General features: G+C 36.1%; 1 protein-coding gene across 3 annotated transcripts in view; it reads right to left on the bottom strand.

Annotated features, from left to right (window-relative positions):
* The window catches only part of Lrriq1 (leucine rich repeats and IQ motif containing 1), a 211,703-nt gene that overhangs the window by 98,612 nt on the left and 97,208 nt on the right, over nt 1–15,883 (bottom strand). For all 3 annotated transcript variants that reach the window (XM_060377971.1, XM_060377970.1, XM_060377972.1), the window contains exon 22: nt 11,804–11,905. In XM_060377971.1, the coding sequence (XP_060233954.1) occupies nt 11,804–11,905 (102 nt within the window). The remainder of the gene's footprint in view (nt 1–11,803; nt 11,906–15,883) is intronic.

Consider the following 15,883-nt stretch of genomic DNA (forward strand, 5'->3'; position numbering starts at 1 on the left):
GTTTTTTTAACTTTATTTTTATTAATTACAGTTTATTCACTTTGTATTCCCCCTGTAGCTCCCTCCCACCTCTCCCCTCCCAATCCCATCCTTCTTCCCCTTCTCCACCCATGTCTCTCCCCAAGTCCACTGATAGAGGATGTCCTCCTCTCCTTCCTTATTATCCTAGTCTATCAGGTCTCTTCAGGAGTGGCTGCATTGTCCTACTCTGTAGCCTGGATACAAAGAAAGACACATATGGTATATACTCACTCATATAGACCTATAAGATATGATTAATATAATGCAATCTATACACTTAAAGAAGATAAACAAGAAAGAGGACACGGGGAAGATGATCAATCCTCACTTAGAAATACAAATGGGATGTGCATTAGACGTAGGAGAAAACAAGTAACAGGACAGGAGCCTACCACAGAGGGCCTCTGAAAAACTCTACCTAGCAGAGTATCAAAGCAGATACTAAGACTCATAAGCAAACCTTCGGCAGAGTGCAGGGAATTATATGAAAGAAGGGGAAGTTAGTATGACGTGGAAAGGATAGGAGCTCTGCAAGGACCAAATATATCTGGGCACAGGGGTCTTTTCTGAGACTGATACTCCACCAGGGACTGTGTATGCATAAACTCTAGAACCTCTGCTTGGATGTGGCCCATGGTAGCTCAGTAACCAATTGATTTCCCATAGTAAGGGGAACAGGGACTATTTCTGACAGGAACTTAATGGTAGGCCTCTTTGATCTCCCCACCCCCCCAGGGGAGGAACAGTCCTGTTAGGCCACAGAGGAGGACTTTGCAGCCAGTCCTGAAGTTACCTGATAAAACAGGGTTAGATAAAAGGGGAGGAGGTCCTTCCCAATCAGTGGACTCAGAAAGGGGCAGGAAGGAGATGAGTGATGGAGGGAGGGATTGGGAAGGAATGAGGGAGCAGGATACAGTTGGGATACAGAGTTCATAAAATGTAACTAATAATAAAAAATAAAATAAAATAAAATAAAAATAAAGTACAATTATCTCTTTCTACAACTGTTCTGTATGATTGTGTGGTATACCAGTAATGTGCTTTAGATTATAATAAACAAAAATTTCTTTAACTTACTTGACACATATTCGCATGCACTATCAGCCTTAATTTGTGTAGGTATTCCCATAATTGCCATTATTTCCAATAATTTTTCAATTACACAATCAGCCTTTTCAGAATTTAAAGGAGTTGCCTATGGAAACCCTGAGTGTGTATCAATAGTATGATGTACATACCTTGTTTTCTAATTCTGCAAAACGAAACACATCTATCTGCTGGATTTCATTTATTTGGTACCTCCTGGGTTACTTCAATAGTTAATGGAGTTTGTTTATTGAGAGAACACATGAGACATTTTTTTTATCACTTGGCAACAAGTGATAGATTTTTTTTCTTTAAACCTTTACTGTTAACATGAAGTTTTTCATGAAATTTTGAGGCTTCTAACACACTTTCTATTAGTAATTGCTCAATTTCCTCATTTTCTTGTGCCAATTGACCTGACAAGAATTTATGAGATCAAATATAAGCAATATAAACTGGATAGTAACTACCTCTGATGGCTTGTAGCAATTGCATAAATAACAAAGTCAAATCTGAGTTTTCAGGAATAAACTTTGCGGTTTCTATATGGAAAATATTTCTTTCTACATATTGAGAGGCAGTAATTATATTAAGAGATTCAGAAAAATCTAATAATACTATAAAGATTGGATGGAATTCTATTTTTTGAACTGAGGTATATGGGCTTTTGATCACCTTGCTTAATTTGTCTGACATACATCCTGTCATTGCCATCTTGTTTGCATCATAGAATGTGCCTCAGGTATGGGTGTTGCTTTTACAATATGTGGAAGAATCCAATTACTTCTTTTAAAAGCTGTAGATGTTTGCATTTAGGATATTTGTTATTAATTTCTCTTGCGTAGTTACTGCAGTCCCTTTGCCAATCTACATTTTTCTTTAGATGTACAGATTTTAGTAGGTGTATCCTATGTTATATGTCTATATGAGTGAGTATATACTGCGTGTGTCTTTCTGCTTCTGGGACAGCTCACTCAGGATGATCCTTTCCAGGTCCCACCATTTACCTGCAGATTTCATGATTTCCTTATTTTTCATTGCTGAGTAATATTCCATTGTGTAGATGTACCACAATTTCTGCATCCATTCTTCAGTTGAGGGGCATCTGGGTTGTTTCCAGCTTCTGGCTATTACAAATAAAGCTTCTACGACCATGGTTGAGCAAATGTCCTTATTGTATACTTGAGCCCTTTTTGGATATATGCCTACGAGTGGTATGGCTGGATCCTGAGGAAGCACTATTCCTAGTTTTCTGAGAAAGCTCCAGATTGATTTCCAGAGTGATTGTACAAGTTTACATTCCCACCAGTAGTAGAGGAGGGTTCCCCTTTCTCTACAACCTCTCTAGCATGTATTGTCACTTTAGTTTTTCATCTTGGCCATTCCCATGGGTGTAAGGTGAAATCTCAGGGTTGTTTTGATTTGCATTTCCCTAATGGCTAATGACTTTGAGCATTTCTTTAAGTGTTTCTCTGCCATTCCATATTCCTCTACAGAGAGTTCTCTGTTTAGCTCTGTTCCCCATTTTTTAATTGGATTACTTGGTTTGCTGCTTTTCAGCTTCTTTAGTTCTTTATATATACTGGATATGAGCCCTCTGTCAGATAAAGGGTTGGTGAAGATTCTTTTCCAATCTGTAGGCAGTCGTTTTGTTTTGATGACTGTGTCCTTTGCTTTACAGACGCTTTTCAGTTTCATGAGATCCATTTATTGATTGTTGCTCTTAGAGCCTGTGCTGTGGTGTTCTGTTCAGGAAGTTGTCTCCTGTTCCAAGGAGTTCAAGGCTCTTCCCCAATTTTTCTTCTAACAGAATTTAGTGCATCTCGTTTTATATTGAAGTCTTTGATTCATTTTGACTTTAAGTTTTGTGCACTGTGATAAATATGGGTCTATTTGCATTTTTCTACATGTAGACATCCAGTTAGACCAGCTATCTTTTTTTTTTTGTATGGTTTTGGTTTCTTTGTAAAAAATCAAGTATCTGTAGGTATGTGGGTTTATTTTGGGGTCTTTTACTTGATTCCATTGATCCACCATTCTGTCTCTATGCCACTACCATGCAGTTTTATTACTATTGCTCTATAGTACAGTTTGAGATCAAGAACGGAGATACCCCCAGACGATCTGTTGTACAAGATTATTTTAGCAATCCTGGGTTGGTATTTTTTTTCCATATGAAATTGAAAATTGTTCTTTCAAGGTATGGAAAGCATTGTTGGTATTTTGATAGGAATTGCATTGACTGTGTAGGTTGCTTTTAGCAGGAAGGCCCTTTTCAACTATCCTTTTAATCCTATTGATCCATAAGCATGAAAGACCTTTCCATCACTGATATCTTCTTTAATTTCTTTCTTCAGAGACTTGAAGTTTTTTCTCAAACAGGTCTTTCACTTGTTTGGGTAGAGTCACACCAAGGTACTTTATCTTATTTGTCGCTATTATAAAGAAATTTCCATAATTTCTTTCTCGGCCCTTTTGTCTTTCATATACAGGAGGGCTAATTAATTTTTTGTCAATTTTGTATCCAGCCACTTTGCTGAAGGTGTTTATGAGCTGAAGGAGCTCTCTGGTAGAAGTTTTGGAGTAGCTCATGTTTCACTATCATATAATCTTTTAAAAGTGATACTTTGACCTCTTCCTTTCCGATTTGTACCCCCTTGCTCCTTTCATTGTTTTATTGCTTTAGCTAGGACTTCAAGTACTATGTTGAAGAGATACAGGAGAGAGTGAACAGCCTTGCCTTGTCCCTGATTTCAGTGATTAAAGTTTTTCTCTGTTTAGTTTTATGTTGGCTATTGGTTTGTTGAAGATTGTCTTTACTCTGTTTAGGCATGTGCCTTGTATTCCTGATCTTTCTAAGACTTTAAACATGAATGGGTGTTGGATTTTGTCAAATGATTTTTCGGTATCTAAGGAGATGATCATGCAGTTTTTCTCCTTCAGTTTCTTTATATGGTGGATTACATTGATGGATTTCTGTATATTGAACACCCCTACATGCATGAGATGAAGTCTACTTGCTCATGGTGTGTGATATCTTTTATGTGTTCTTGTATTCATACTGTGAGTATTTTATTCAGTATTTTTTGCCATAATATTCATAAGAGAGATAGGTCTGAAGTTCTCTTTTTTTGATGGGTGTTTGTGTGGTTTAGGTATCAAAGTGACTGTGGTTTCTTAGACTGAGTTTGGTAATGTTCCTTCTGCTTCTTTTTTGTAGAATAGTTTGAAGAGAATTGGAGTTAGCTCTTCTTTGAAGGTCTGGTAAAATTCTTCAGTGAAACCATCTTGCCCTGGGGGTTTCTTAGAAGGGAGACTTTTGATGACGCTTCTATTTCCTAGGGTGATATAGGACTATTTAATCTATTTACCTGATCTTGATTTAATTTTGGTAATTGGGTAGTATTCCATTGTATAAAAATACCACAATTTCTGTACCCATTCCACCGTTGATGGACATCTGGGTTGTTTCCAGGTTCTGGCTATTACAAATAGAGCTGCTATAAACATGGTTGAGCAAGTGTCCTTTTTGTGTACTTGAACAAACTTTGGGTATATACCTAGCAGTGGTATAGCTGGGTCTGGAGGAAGCACTATTCCTATTTGTCTTAGAAAGCGCCAGATAGCTTTCCAGAGTGGTTGTACCAGTTTACATTCCCACCAGCAGTGGAGGAGGGTTCCCCTTTCTCCACAACCTCTCCAGCATGTGTTATCGCTTGAGTTTTTCATCTTGGCCATTCTGATGGGTGTAAGGTGATATCTCAGGGTCGTTTTGATTTGCATTTCCCTGATGGCTAATGAGGATGTCTACTGAGCGCATCTGAAAGACTCTAACTAGCAGTGTTTTCAAAGCAAAGACTCATGACCAAACCTTTGGCAGAGTACAGGGAATCATAAGAAAGAAGGGGAGTTAGTCTGATGGGGAAAGGATAGAAGCTCCACAAGGACCAAATATATCTGGGCACAGGGTCTTCTGAGACTGACATTCAACCAAGGACCATGAATGGATATAACCTAGAACCTCCACTCAGATGTAGCCTGTGGTAGCTCAGTAACCAATTGGTTTCCCAAAGTGAGGGGAACAGGGACTATTTCTAACAGGAACTCAATGACTGGCTCTTTGGTCTCCCCACCCCCGAAGGGAGGAGCAGTCCTGTTAGGCCACAGAGGAGGGCTTTGCAGCCAGTCCTGAAGATACCTGATAAAACAGGATCAGATGAATGGGGAGGAGGTCCCCCCTATCAGTGGACTTGGAAAGGGGCATGGTGGAGATGAGGGAGGGAGGGAGGGACTGGGAGGGAATGAGGGATCAGGACACGGCTGGGATACAGAGTTAATAAAATGTAACTGATAAAAAAAAAAACAACTTACCTGGAAAAAAAATTTTTGGTAATTGGAATCTATTAATAAAATTGTTCATTTCAGTTAGATTTTCAAATTTTGTGGCCTTTGTAGTAAGGCCTACTGATTGTTTGGATTTCCTCAGTGTCTGCCATTATGCCCTCCTTTTTTTTTTCTGATTTTGCTGATTTGGATAGTATACCTCTGCCTTTTATTTAGTTTTATTAAGGGTTTGTCTATCTTGTTGATTTTCTCAAAGAACCAGCTCTTGGTCTCATTGATCTTTAAATTGTTTTATTTGTTTCTTATTCGTTGATTTCACCTCTGAGTTTGATTATTTCCAATATCTACTCCTCTTGGGTGTGTCTGCTTCTTTTTATTTCCTAGGGCTTTTAGGTGTGCAGTTAATTTGCTTGTATGAGATGTCTCAAATTTCTTTCTGGAAGCACTTAGTGATATAAAAATTTCTCTTAATACTGCTTTCATTGTGTCCCATAAGTTTGGGTACATTTTGCCTTTACTTTCTGTGAATTTTATGAAGTCTCTAACTTCTTTTATTTATTTATTTTTTTATTTCTGTCATTGAGTAGAGAGTTGTTTAGTTTCCAGGTGTATGTAACTCTTTGTTGTTTCTGTTGTTGTTGAGGTCTAGTTTTAAGTTATGGTGGTCTGATATGATACAAGGGATTATTTCAATCTTCTTGTTTCTGTTTAGGATTGCTTTGTGCCCAACTATATGGTTAATTTTTTGAGAGGTGTTAAAAAGAAGGTATACTGTTTTGAGTTTAGGCGAAATGTTCTGTAGACATCTATTAAGTCCATTTGATTTAGATGCTCTGTAAATGCCATTATTTCCTTATTTAACTTCTGTATAGATGATCTGTCCCTTGGTGAGAGTGGAGTATTGAAGTCTCCCACTATTAAGGTGTTGGGATCAGTGTGTGATTTAAGCCTTAATAATGTTTCATTTGCAAAGTCAGGTGTTCTTGTATTTGGGCAAAGTTTTTCAGAATTGTGATGTCCTCCTGTTAGAATTTTTTCTTTAATGAGAATGAAGTGCCCCCCTCATCTTTTTTGATTAATTTTGGTTGAAAGTCTATTTTATTAGACATTAGGATTGTTACTCCAGCTTGTTTTCTGGGTTCGTTTGTTTGAAAAACATTTTTTCCAGTCTTTACTCTAAGGTGGTGTTTATCACTGTTGCAGAGGTATGTTTCTTGGATGCAGCAGAATGTTGGATCCCATTTCTGCATCCATTCTGTTAGTCTCTTTCTTTTTATTGGAGAGTTGAGTCTGTTGATATTGATAGATGTTAGTGACCAGTGAATGTTTGTTCCTTTTATTGTGGAGTTGTGTGGTGTTACTGTGTTTCTATGCTTGTTTTCTTTTAATTTTTTGTTGTGAAGTTATCTACATCCTGCGTTTTCTTGGGTGTAGATGATTTTATTAGATTGGAGTTTTCCTTCTAGTATCTTCTATAAGGTTAAGATGCTGTGTAGATATTCTTTAAATTTAGTTTTGTCATGGAATATTTTGTTTTTTCTATCTATGTTGATTGAAAGCATTGCTGAGTATAGCAGTCTGGGTTGGCATCTATGGTCTCTTAAGAGTCTGAATGACATATGCTCAGGCTTTCATAATTTCTGTTGAGAAATCTGGTGTGATTCTGATAGGTCTACCATTATTTGTTACTTGGCATTTTTCCCTTAATATGCTACTTTTAATATGTTTTCTTTGTTCTGTAGATTTACTGTTTTGACTATTCTGATGTGAGGAGCATTTTTTTCTGGTCTAGTCTATTTGGTGTTCTGTAGGCCTTTTGTATGTTTATGGACATCTTTTTTTTTTAAGTTAGAAAACGTTCTATGATTTTATTTTTTAATTTTTATTAATAACAGTTTATTCACTTTGCATCCCCCCTATAGCTCCCTCCCTCCTCCCCTCCCAACCCCACCCATCCGCCCCCTTTTTTCACCCATCCCCCTCCCCAAGTCTACTGATAGGGGAAGTCTTCCTCTCAGTCTTTCTGATCCTAGTCTATCAGGTCTCATCAGGAGTGGCTGCATTGTCTTTTTCTGTAGCCTGGTAAGACTGCCCTCCACTTAGGGGGAGATGATCAAAGAACAGGACAATCAGTTCATGTCAGACAGTCACTGTTTCTATGGAAATCGTTTGGACACTGAACTGCCATGGGCTACATCTGTGCAGGGGTTCCAGGCAATCTCTATAAGTGGTCCTTGGCTGGAGTATCATTTTCAGAATAGTCCCCTGTGCCCAGAATTTTAGGATCTGTTGCTCTCCTTGTGGAGCTCCTGTCCTCTCCAGGTCTTACTAACTCCACGTCTTTCATAAGATTACCTGTACTCTGCCCAAAGTTTGGCTCTGAGTCTCAACATATGCTTCGATACCCTGCAGGGCAGAGCCTTTCAGAGGCCCTCTGTGGTAGGCTCCTGTCCTGGCCCCTCTTTTCTTCCTCCTCCAATGTCCATCCTCTTTGCCTTTCTGAGTGGGGATTGAGCATCTTAGCCAGAGTCCTCATGGTGTCCTTGATTTCTTGGATGTTTTGTGTTTGGGACTTTTCTGATTTTACTTTTTCTTTGAGTATGTATCAATTTCTTCAATTGTATCTTTAGCACCTGAGATTCTCTCTTTCATCTCTTTTATTGGTGATGTTTACCTTTGTGGTTCTTTTTGGTGATCTTTTTCTAATTTATCCAGCTCCAGGGTTTTCTCTGTGTTTATTTTTATTTTTGCTAATTCTGTTTTCATGTCTTCCACCATTTCCTTCATCTGTTTGAAAATGGATTCCTGTGTTTCTATGAGGGCCTCATTTTTTTTTGTTCATTTCCTTTATGTCTGTACTTGTGCCTCTACATGTACTTTTAGCAAATATTTATAGTTAAAAGGAAGGAAATAGGGTACCTATAGAGGATATTTAGGTGTTTAGATCCACCACATACCAAAGCCACTATAGAAGATATAGTGAAGGATCTGATATAAATATTTCATTATAAAAATCATTGGCTGGTGAGGTAGTATACATGTTAATTAGCTGAATTTAACAATACCATGTTGTATACATAGTCAAATCACCACATATTCCTCATAATTTTATAATCATGATTTATCAATGAATATAATATGAAATAGAAAAAAAAATATAATGACTATCAATGATAGTGACATGATCATCTATATACTACTTTTACTAATTGAACATGAAAATCTTTTGTAAAACAGTATAATGAATCATACTGTATATATTTAAATAAAATTGAGTTGATTTACTGTTTGCTTATAAAAATTAATTAAAACATATAGTTGAAACCGCTATTTAATAGAAAGATTTTACTGTGTTAAAAACAAATTTTGGCATATATACTTATAACAACACAACATTGTTTTCTCTGAGGTCAGTGATGAATATTGACTTAAAGAGAAACAAAACAAAATTTTTATTCAGAGACTTTTAAGATAATTCAACTTTCAAGACAAGATTAGATATTAAACCCATGTGAGAATTATATGTAATAACAGAGGTAAACTAAGATACATACCTAACAAGCAAGCAAGCTAGCAAGCAAGCAAGCCATAAAAGAGCTACATAATCGTAGGTCCTCAGTGCTATAGGAAGAAATGAATAATCTCTGACACACGGCATATCGTTTTGATTATGTCCGGCACAGATGTAGTCACAGGCTATCCTTGACTAGGTTTAAGATAAAGATATTTTTTTCTATTTCATGTACAAGTCAAACTATATAAATATGTACTTTATAAATGTGGAGTGATGAAAGCTAAGGTTTTTACTTTGTACCATTTAATACAATGTATTGCATATCAAATATTTCTCAGGTGTAGCCATAATTTTCATGTGGACATCCTCATTTATCTACTCTCATATAGAAATAGGCCATAATAGTAATCAGAGCATTTAATACAATTTAGAATGCTCATGACATTTCACATCGTCATGACAGCAAAATTGAAGACGAATGTTTTCCTGTAACTCATACAGTTTCATTATAAAATAAATTAGAATTATAGAATCAATACTCAAAAATTACTATGATCTAATTTGAGGAAAATCAAAAATTATGAAATAATGCTGGCATAGCATAGTTCTGAGATATTATTCCACATGGAGTTATTTAATCTAAACCAATAGCAAATTAAATTTTTATTTTCTTCATGGGGGGCATTCAAATTCCCACAAGTTATTTCATTTTTTTTCTTAAGGGAAAACTAGTTCTAATGTTATAAAATGAAGAGGTAATGCAGATTACACAACAGTAAAATTAATGGAATTGTAGTTTTAAAAGTATACTATAGGTGGTCCGGTGACTGGTGTACCTGTATATCTGGGCACAGGGGTCTTCTATGAGACTGCTTCTCCAACAAAGGACCATGTATGGATATAACCTAGAACCCCTGCTCAGATGTAGCCCATGGTAGCAAAGTATCCAAGTGGGTTCCCTAGTAAAGGGGATAAGGACTATTTCTGATATGAACTCAATGGCTGGCTCTTTGACCTCCCTCCTTTCCCCCACTGAGGGAGGAGCAGCCTTGCTAGGCCACAGAGGAGGACATTGCAGCCAGTCCTGAAGATACCTAATAAGCTAGGGTCAGATGGAAGGGGAGGAGGACCTCCCCTAGCAGTGGACTTGGAAAGGGACAAGGAGGAGATGAGGGACGGGGGGGTGGGTGGGATTGGGAGGGAGTGAGGGAAGGGCTATGGCTGAGATACAAAGTAAATAACCTGTGATTAATATAAAAATAAAAATTATAAAAAATTAAAAAATAATAAATAATAAAAAAATAATAATTGCTCTTAGTGCTCTAAATACAGCCTCAAAAAAAAAAAAAGTACACTATATAACAAGTTTTATCTCAAAAAACTTGGTTTAAGAATGTAGCCATGACTGGGCAGCTGCAGTGGGTCATCCTGCTTGAACTATGGTGTCCTCTGCACTGCTGAACATACACTTCAGTGCAGGCTGAGTTCCGAGCAGCCCATAAGACAACATGGAGTTCAATGTGGACGACAGCAAGCATATTATCTTTAACTCTTCTTAAAATCTGTACATTTTTTTTCATGTAGAGCCATCATTGTCAAGCTCACTCTTTAAAATAAAATGCCTTTAATAAACATAATAACTATGAACCTCTAGTTAGAAAAATCTATATATACACAATACTCATTCAGTGTTTCAATTGAAGTTCAAAATATTTAGGATTAGGAAAAAAAGAAAAGTAAAATACCCAGACAAACACATTTCACCAATATTGAGTTGATTCCTTTAATGGACACAATTTGAAATTGTTGTACCATGGACAAATTGTAAATATTAAAATAGTATAATGGATGTGCATACAATATACATGTACACATGCCATAATCTATTAATGCGGTAAACTCAATTAACTGCCATATGTGCTTTACATGTCTTTCTAAATATGTTTGTTGTTACAGTCATTCACAAAAACTCCAGATGTCATGTCTTCTAACCCTACACCCATTAATAATAATAACAATTATTATAATTACTTTTAATAATAATAATAATTCACTGACTTCAAAATCATAATGAGATGCAAATAACAATGAACCCATTCTTAAGCAGGCTATGAGCGATGTATGTATTTTAAGATTTATTACATAAATGATATAGAAAATAATAGTTACTTTCCATTAAAAAATATATTCCTTTTCCCCTGTTATAAAGTATTAGAAGAAAGTAAAATTGAATAAACTATAAAAATGTTAGTACTACAAACAGATGTAAAACTGTTAAGTCACACTGTGGTTCTGTCTAATAATTTAAGTGTATAGGTCTTCTGCATACCAAAATCAGAAATGTAACCAGTCAACTAGATATGAAAACCTTAAATCTAAAACTGAGAAAGCTTTTACTATTGACTGCCTAGGATATAGAATATTTCCTGTTAATCAACAGATTTTTCTAGTTTGAGGAAAAATATTTTAAATAAAAGTATAATTTGTACTGTTAAACGAAATTTGATCATACTGACTATATTAAAATATCATTTTAGCATGTGATCAATCTTACCTATTGAAGATATAATTTGCACCTGCAAAAATTTATGTCAGTATTAACACTGATGATACAATATTGCAATCTTCTTTAGAAAAAAATAAAAGGCACAAATGAAAAATATACTAATATTCAGCATGATAGATAAGGTGTTAATCTTGGTAAATATATGTGATTCTTATTCATGTATAGTTTACATATGTATCTTTCATATGTGTACTTTAGGTCTTATGAAGACTGAAAACATTTTAGTAATAATTTCTTCTTTTTATCTTTTGGTGCCTTTCATTAAATCTTACCTTCAATGTAACTGTCTCTTCTGAGCTGTGTCTTCTTTGGTGACTTTGTAACCAGAACTTTATTTCTGTTTTTTTTGAATAATGCTAGTCGCACAGAGGGTTCTAGATGGAAAAAGACAACAGGAAATGCCAACTATAGGTTATTCTTTCTCTGACATGACCATAGTTTTTCTTCACACTGCTAGTAACAATTATACACACTCTATGGAGCTCTGAGAAATAGAAAAATCTGTTGATGAACAGAGTAGTCAATATAGTCGATATATCAGTGATAAACTATACAGTGATAATAAATGTGAGATGGAAACACGACAGTTAGGAAACATATAACTAATAGAAAAAATAATTTCATGAGTAAAATTATGTTTTCTCTTTTGTACTAATGAATTTACATAACAAAAAAGTTATATGAATACTTTCTATATTTATTAAAATTAGAAATTGTATTAATCTAGCATATTACAAAGTGAATCCCTGTGAATGTAGAGCTTTGTAATTTCTCATTAATAACAAATTGTTGTATGGAATGTGAAAAAAACGGATATGGCCCTTCATTATTTAGATGTTTTGACTAAAGAATGAGAAAGTAATAAAGTAAGTACCAGAAGATGAAAGTTAATAAAAAAGTATGCACTTTTACTATGGTTACATACAACCCACTTTGGGGTGGTACACGTGTCTTTTACTATATTATCTGGAAAAGGTCAAGAAGAGTATGAACCCTTTAGTTAATATTTAGAGTAATAGTATTAAATAGATCAAACAGACAAGTCAATATTTTAATCATCCTAAATACCAAAGCACATTTGTAGTTTGATGCTAAAGTAGTAAGTTTTGGACTGCAGATTGAGAGGAGAAAGGACATCTTTGAAAAGGTGCTCTGGAATGAGCAGCCTGTCAGTCCCTAGCAGGCTTCTAGCAGGAACTGAGCCCCACTGGGCTTATTTACGGGTTTACAAACACCGCATTCAATTAACAACGTTTGGCTACTTTCTGAGTTCCCCCCCCCCAAGGCATTATAATAATTAGAAGTCTCTACCAAACTTCATTAGGAATTAACAGTAATGATAAATGTTCAGATTGCTATAGCACAGGGAGCGTATGTTATATAAGCCAACTATAAAGGGATACCAAAAGCAAACCTAAGTTGATGAGAGGGGGTATTATCCATGAGCTTATGTCACAGATCATGTCATAATTCTGTGGTTCCCCATGGTCATAGTTTAACTCTTAATCTTTCTTCTTCCATTCTTATTAGATCTATGTTGCTTCCAGAAGTTAGAACTCTATATAACTGGGGTAGATATCCATTCCAACTTTCATTGTTTGTATGTATGTGAACACAATGATTTCCCAATCTGTCTTTTCTTTCCAATCTGAACAAAACTGACTTTGCATGTAAGCACTGAAACAGTATGGGAAATGTTTCATGCTCATGTAAGAGTAGGAACTCGACCGACGACACAAACACATCTATGTCACCATAAACTATTTCAACATTTTAAAATAATTATGTTCTTGGCAAATCATTTAATATGCAAAATAGGTAGATGGATCCATCATTGGCTAGCTTTTATTCAAGTGAACAAAATTATGAACAAAAACATGTGTCAGTTCCTTATTTGAAATTTTCTTGGAAAAATAGCACTCTCAATATGTACAAATGAAGCAGGGATAACAAGAGCACTTACATCACAGTGCTGATCAGAGCCAATCATTTAACACATGTAAATTATTTAGAAGGTATGCCACACAAAATTTATTCATTAAAGTAATTTTATTTTCCAGGAATATCTATAGAGCATTACATTATAAATATCCATTAGTCTCAGAACGCTTTGATTGTATCATTTTAAACTGATTTAAAACTCAACTCAAATTGTAAAGGTATAATGATAAGAAGCAAAAATTGTGGTAATTTGACATGGGGGAAATAAACGGATAGTAAAAGTCCCTAGAAATATCACTGTGAATAAAATATCACTCCAAGGCTTAGATTATAGACAAGTAGGGAAGCCAGGTGGTAAAAAGGGATCCCAGAAAGAAAGCAGTTCGTGGATCATTCTGTGTGCATTGTATTTTGAGCCAGAGCCCAGGTGCAATGTTTACTAGTTGTATGGATATGAAAAAAGTAATCTTGCACTCTGACAGTCTTTCCAACATTGACTTTGAGTGTGAAAGTTGATACAGAATATGTAATGACAAAAATACATGCTCTTCTAAGCGTAGGAAAGTAAATGTCACAAGCAAGGGTAAGCCAACCTAAATAACAGCAACATTTTCAAATGATTAAATTACTGGAAAATCATCAATCATTCACAGAATAAGGTGATCCATATAGTAGATAGATGGATCCAACATTTTCAATTGCAAACTCTGTTTTCCACTTTAAGTATACTTGTCTGTTGTAAACGGTACTTTTAAAAATTTTCTCTGACATGAACTCAATAGCTGGCTCTTTGACCACCCCACCCCCGAAGGAGAAGCAGCCATGCCAGGCCACAGAGGAGGACAATGTAGCCAGTCCTGATAAGACCTGATAAGCTAGGGTCAGATGGAAGGGGAGGAAGACTTCCCCTACCAGTGGACTTGGAGAAGGTCATGGGAGGAGATGAGGGAAGGAGGATAGGGTTGGGATGAGGGAGGGGGCTACAGCTGGGATACAAAGTGAATAAACTGCAAATAATATAAAAAAATAAAAAAAAATTAATTAAAAAATTCTTTCTCTTTCTTAGTACGCCTTACCACTGTCAATAAAACACATTAACTGTGCTTTAAGCATATCTAAAGAAAGTTTCAGGTATGCAAATGGAATTCATTTATGCATTTGGTTCTGTGATTTATGCTTTATAGCCATTGTATCATTGATGTAACATGGTTTCCATGACAATATCCATCACCTGCATAATCCTTTTTCAGCTTCTATAGTCTCAGTTTTGATTCACTACCTTAAGACAATGGCCTCAAATAATCTAGGCTAATCTCAAACTTTTAGGATAGCCTTTGAGTTCAAACTTCCTGCCTCTACCTTCTTAGTGGATTTCAACCAGGTACAAGTATGCCCAATTTTGTGAGCTGCTGGGGGCTGAACCGAGGGTTTTCTGCATGAAAGATGCAAATTCTTCATGCTGAACATCTGTACTTTTATGTTGTAATAAGATACCAAAATCAGAAGCAACTCAAGAAATTAAGAAAGAGAGAGTTTATTATTGGCTTGTGGTTCCTGAGAGAAGTGAGTTCATGATGGCAGAGCAGAGTCATAGGAACAAACAGTAGCCATGGCCACAGGAGCAGGATGCTGGGAGCTCACACCTTGAAGCAAAAGCACAAAACAGACAGAACAAACTGAAAGAGGCAACGTTTTAAAATCTCATCCCTGGTGTCTATCCTGTTTGCCACTCTGAATGAGATACAAGCATCCTCCCTAGGATCCTCCTCTGTGTTTAGCTTCTTTAGGTCTATAGATGGCTATCATATATTATACAGCTAATATCTGCTTATAAGTGAATGTATACCAAGTCTATCTTTCTGCTTCTGGGTTACCTCACTCAGGATACTGTAGTTTTTCTATTTCCATTCATTTTCCTACAAATTTCATGATTTCCTTGTTTTTAATATCAGAGTAGTATTCCATTGTGTAGGTGTATCACAATTTCTGCACCATTTCTCCACTGAGGGACATCTAGGTTGTTCGATATTCTGGCTTTTACAAATAAAGCTATGGTGAACATAGTTGAGCAAATATCCTTGTTGAATGGTGGAGCATCTTTTGGGTATATGCCCAGGAGTGGTATAACTGGATCTGGAGGAGGACCCTAGATAGGATGCTTAAATCTCATTCAGAATGACAAACAGGATAAACACCAGAAGCAATGGAAGAGATGAAACAGGATAGGAGCGTGCTCTAGAAGGTCCTCTGAAAGGATTCACCCAACATGGGATGGAGGCAGATGGTAAAACTCAGGGCCAAACGTTGGGCAGATTACAGGGAGTTTTATGGAGGAAGAGAGGGGTGGGAATAGAGCAGCAAGGCAGGGAGAGGAGCCCCACAAGGAGACCAACAAAACTAAAAGATCTGAG

The sequence above is a fragment of the Meriones unguiculatus genome, chromosome 2 (genome assembly GCF_030254825.1).
Source record: "Meriones unguiculatus strain TT.TT164.6M chromosome 2, Bangor_MerUng_6.1, whole genome shotgun sequence".
Lineage (NCBI taxonomy): Eukaryota > Metazoa > Chordata > Mammalia > Rodentia > Muridae > Meriones > Meriones unguiculatus.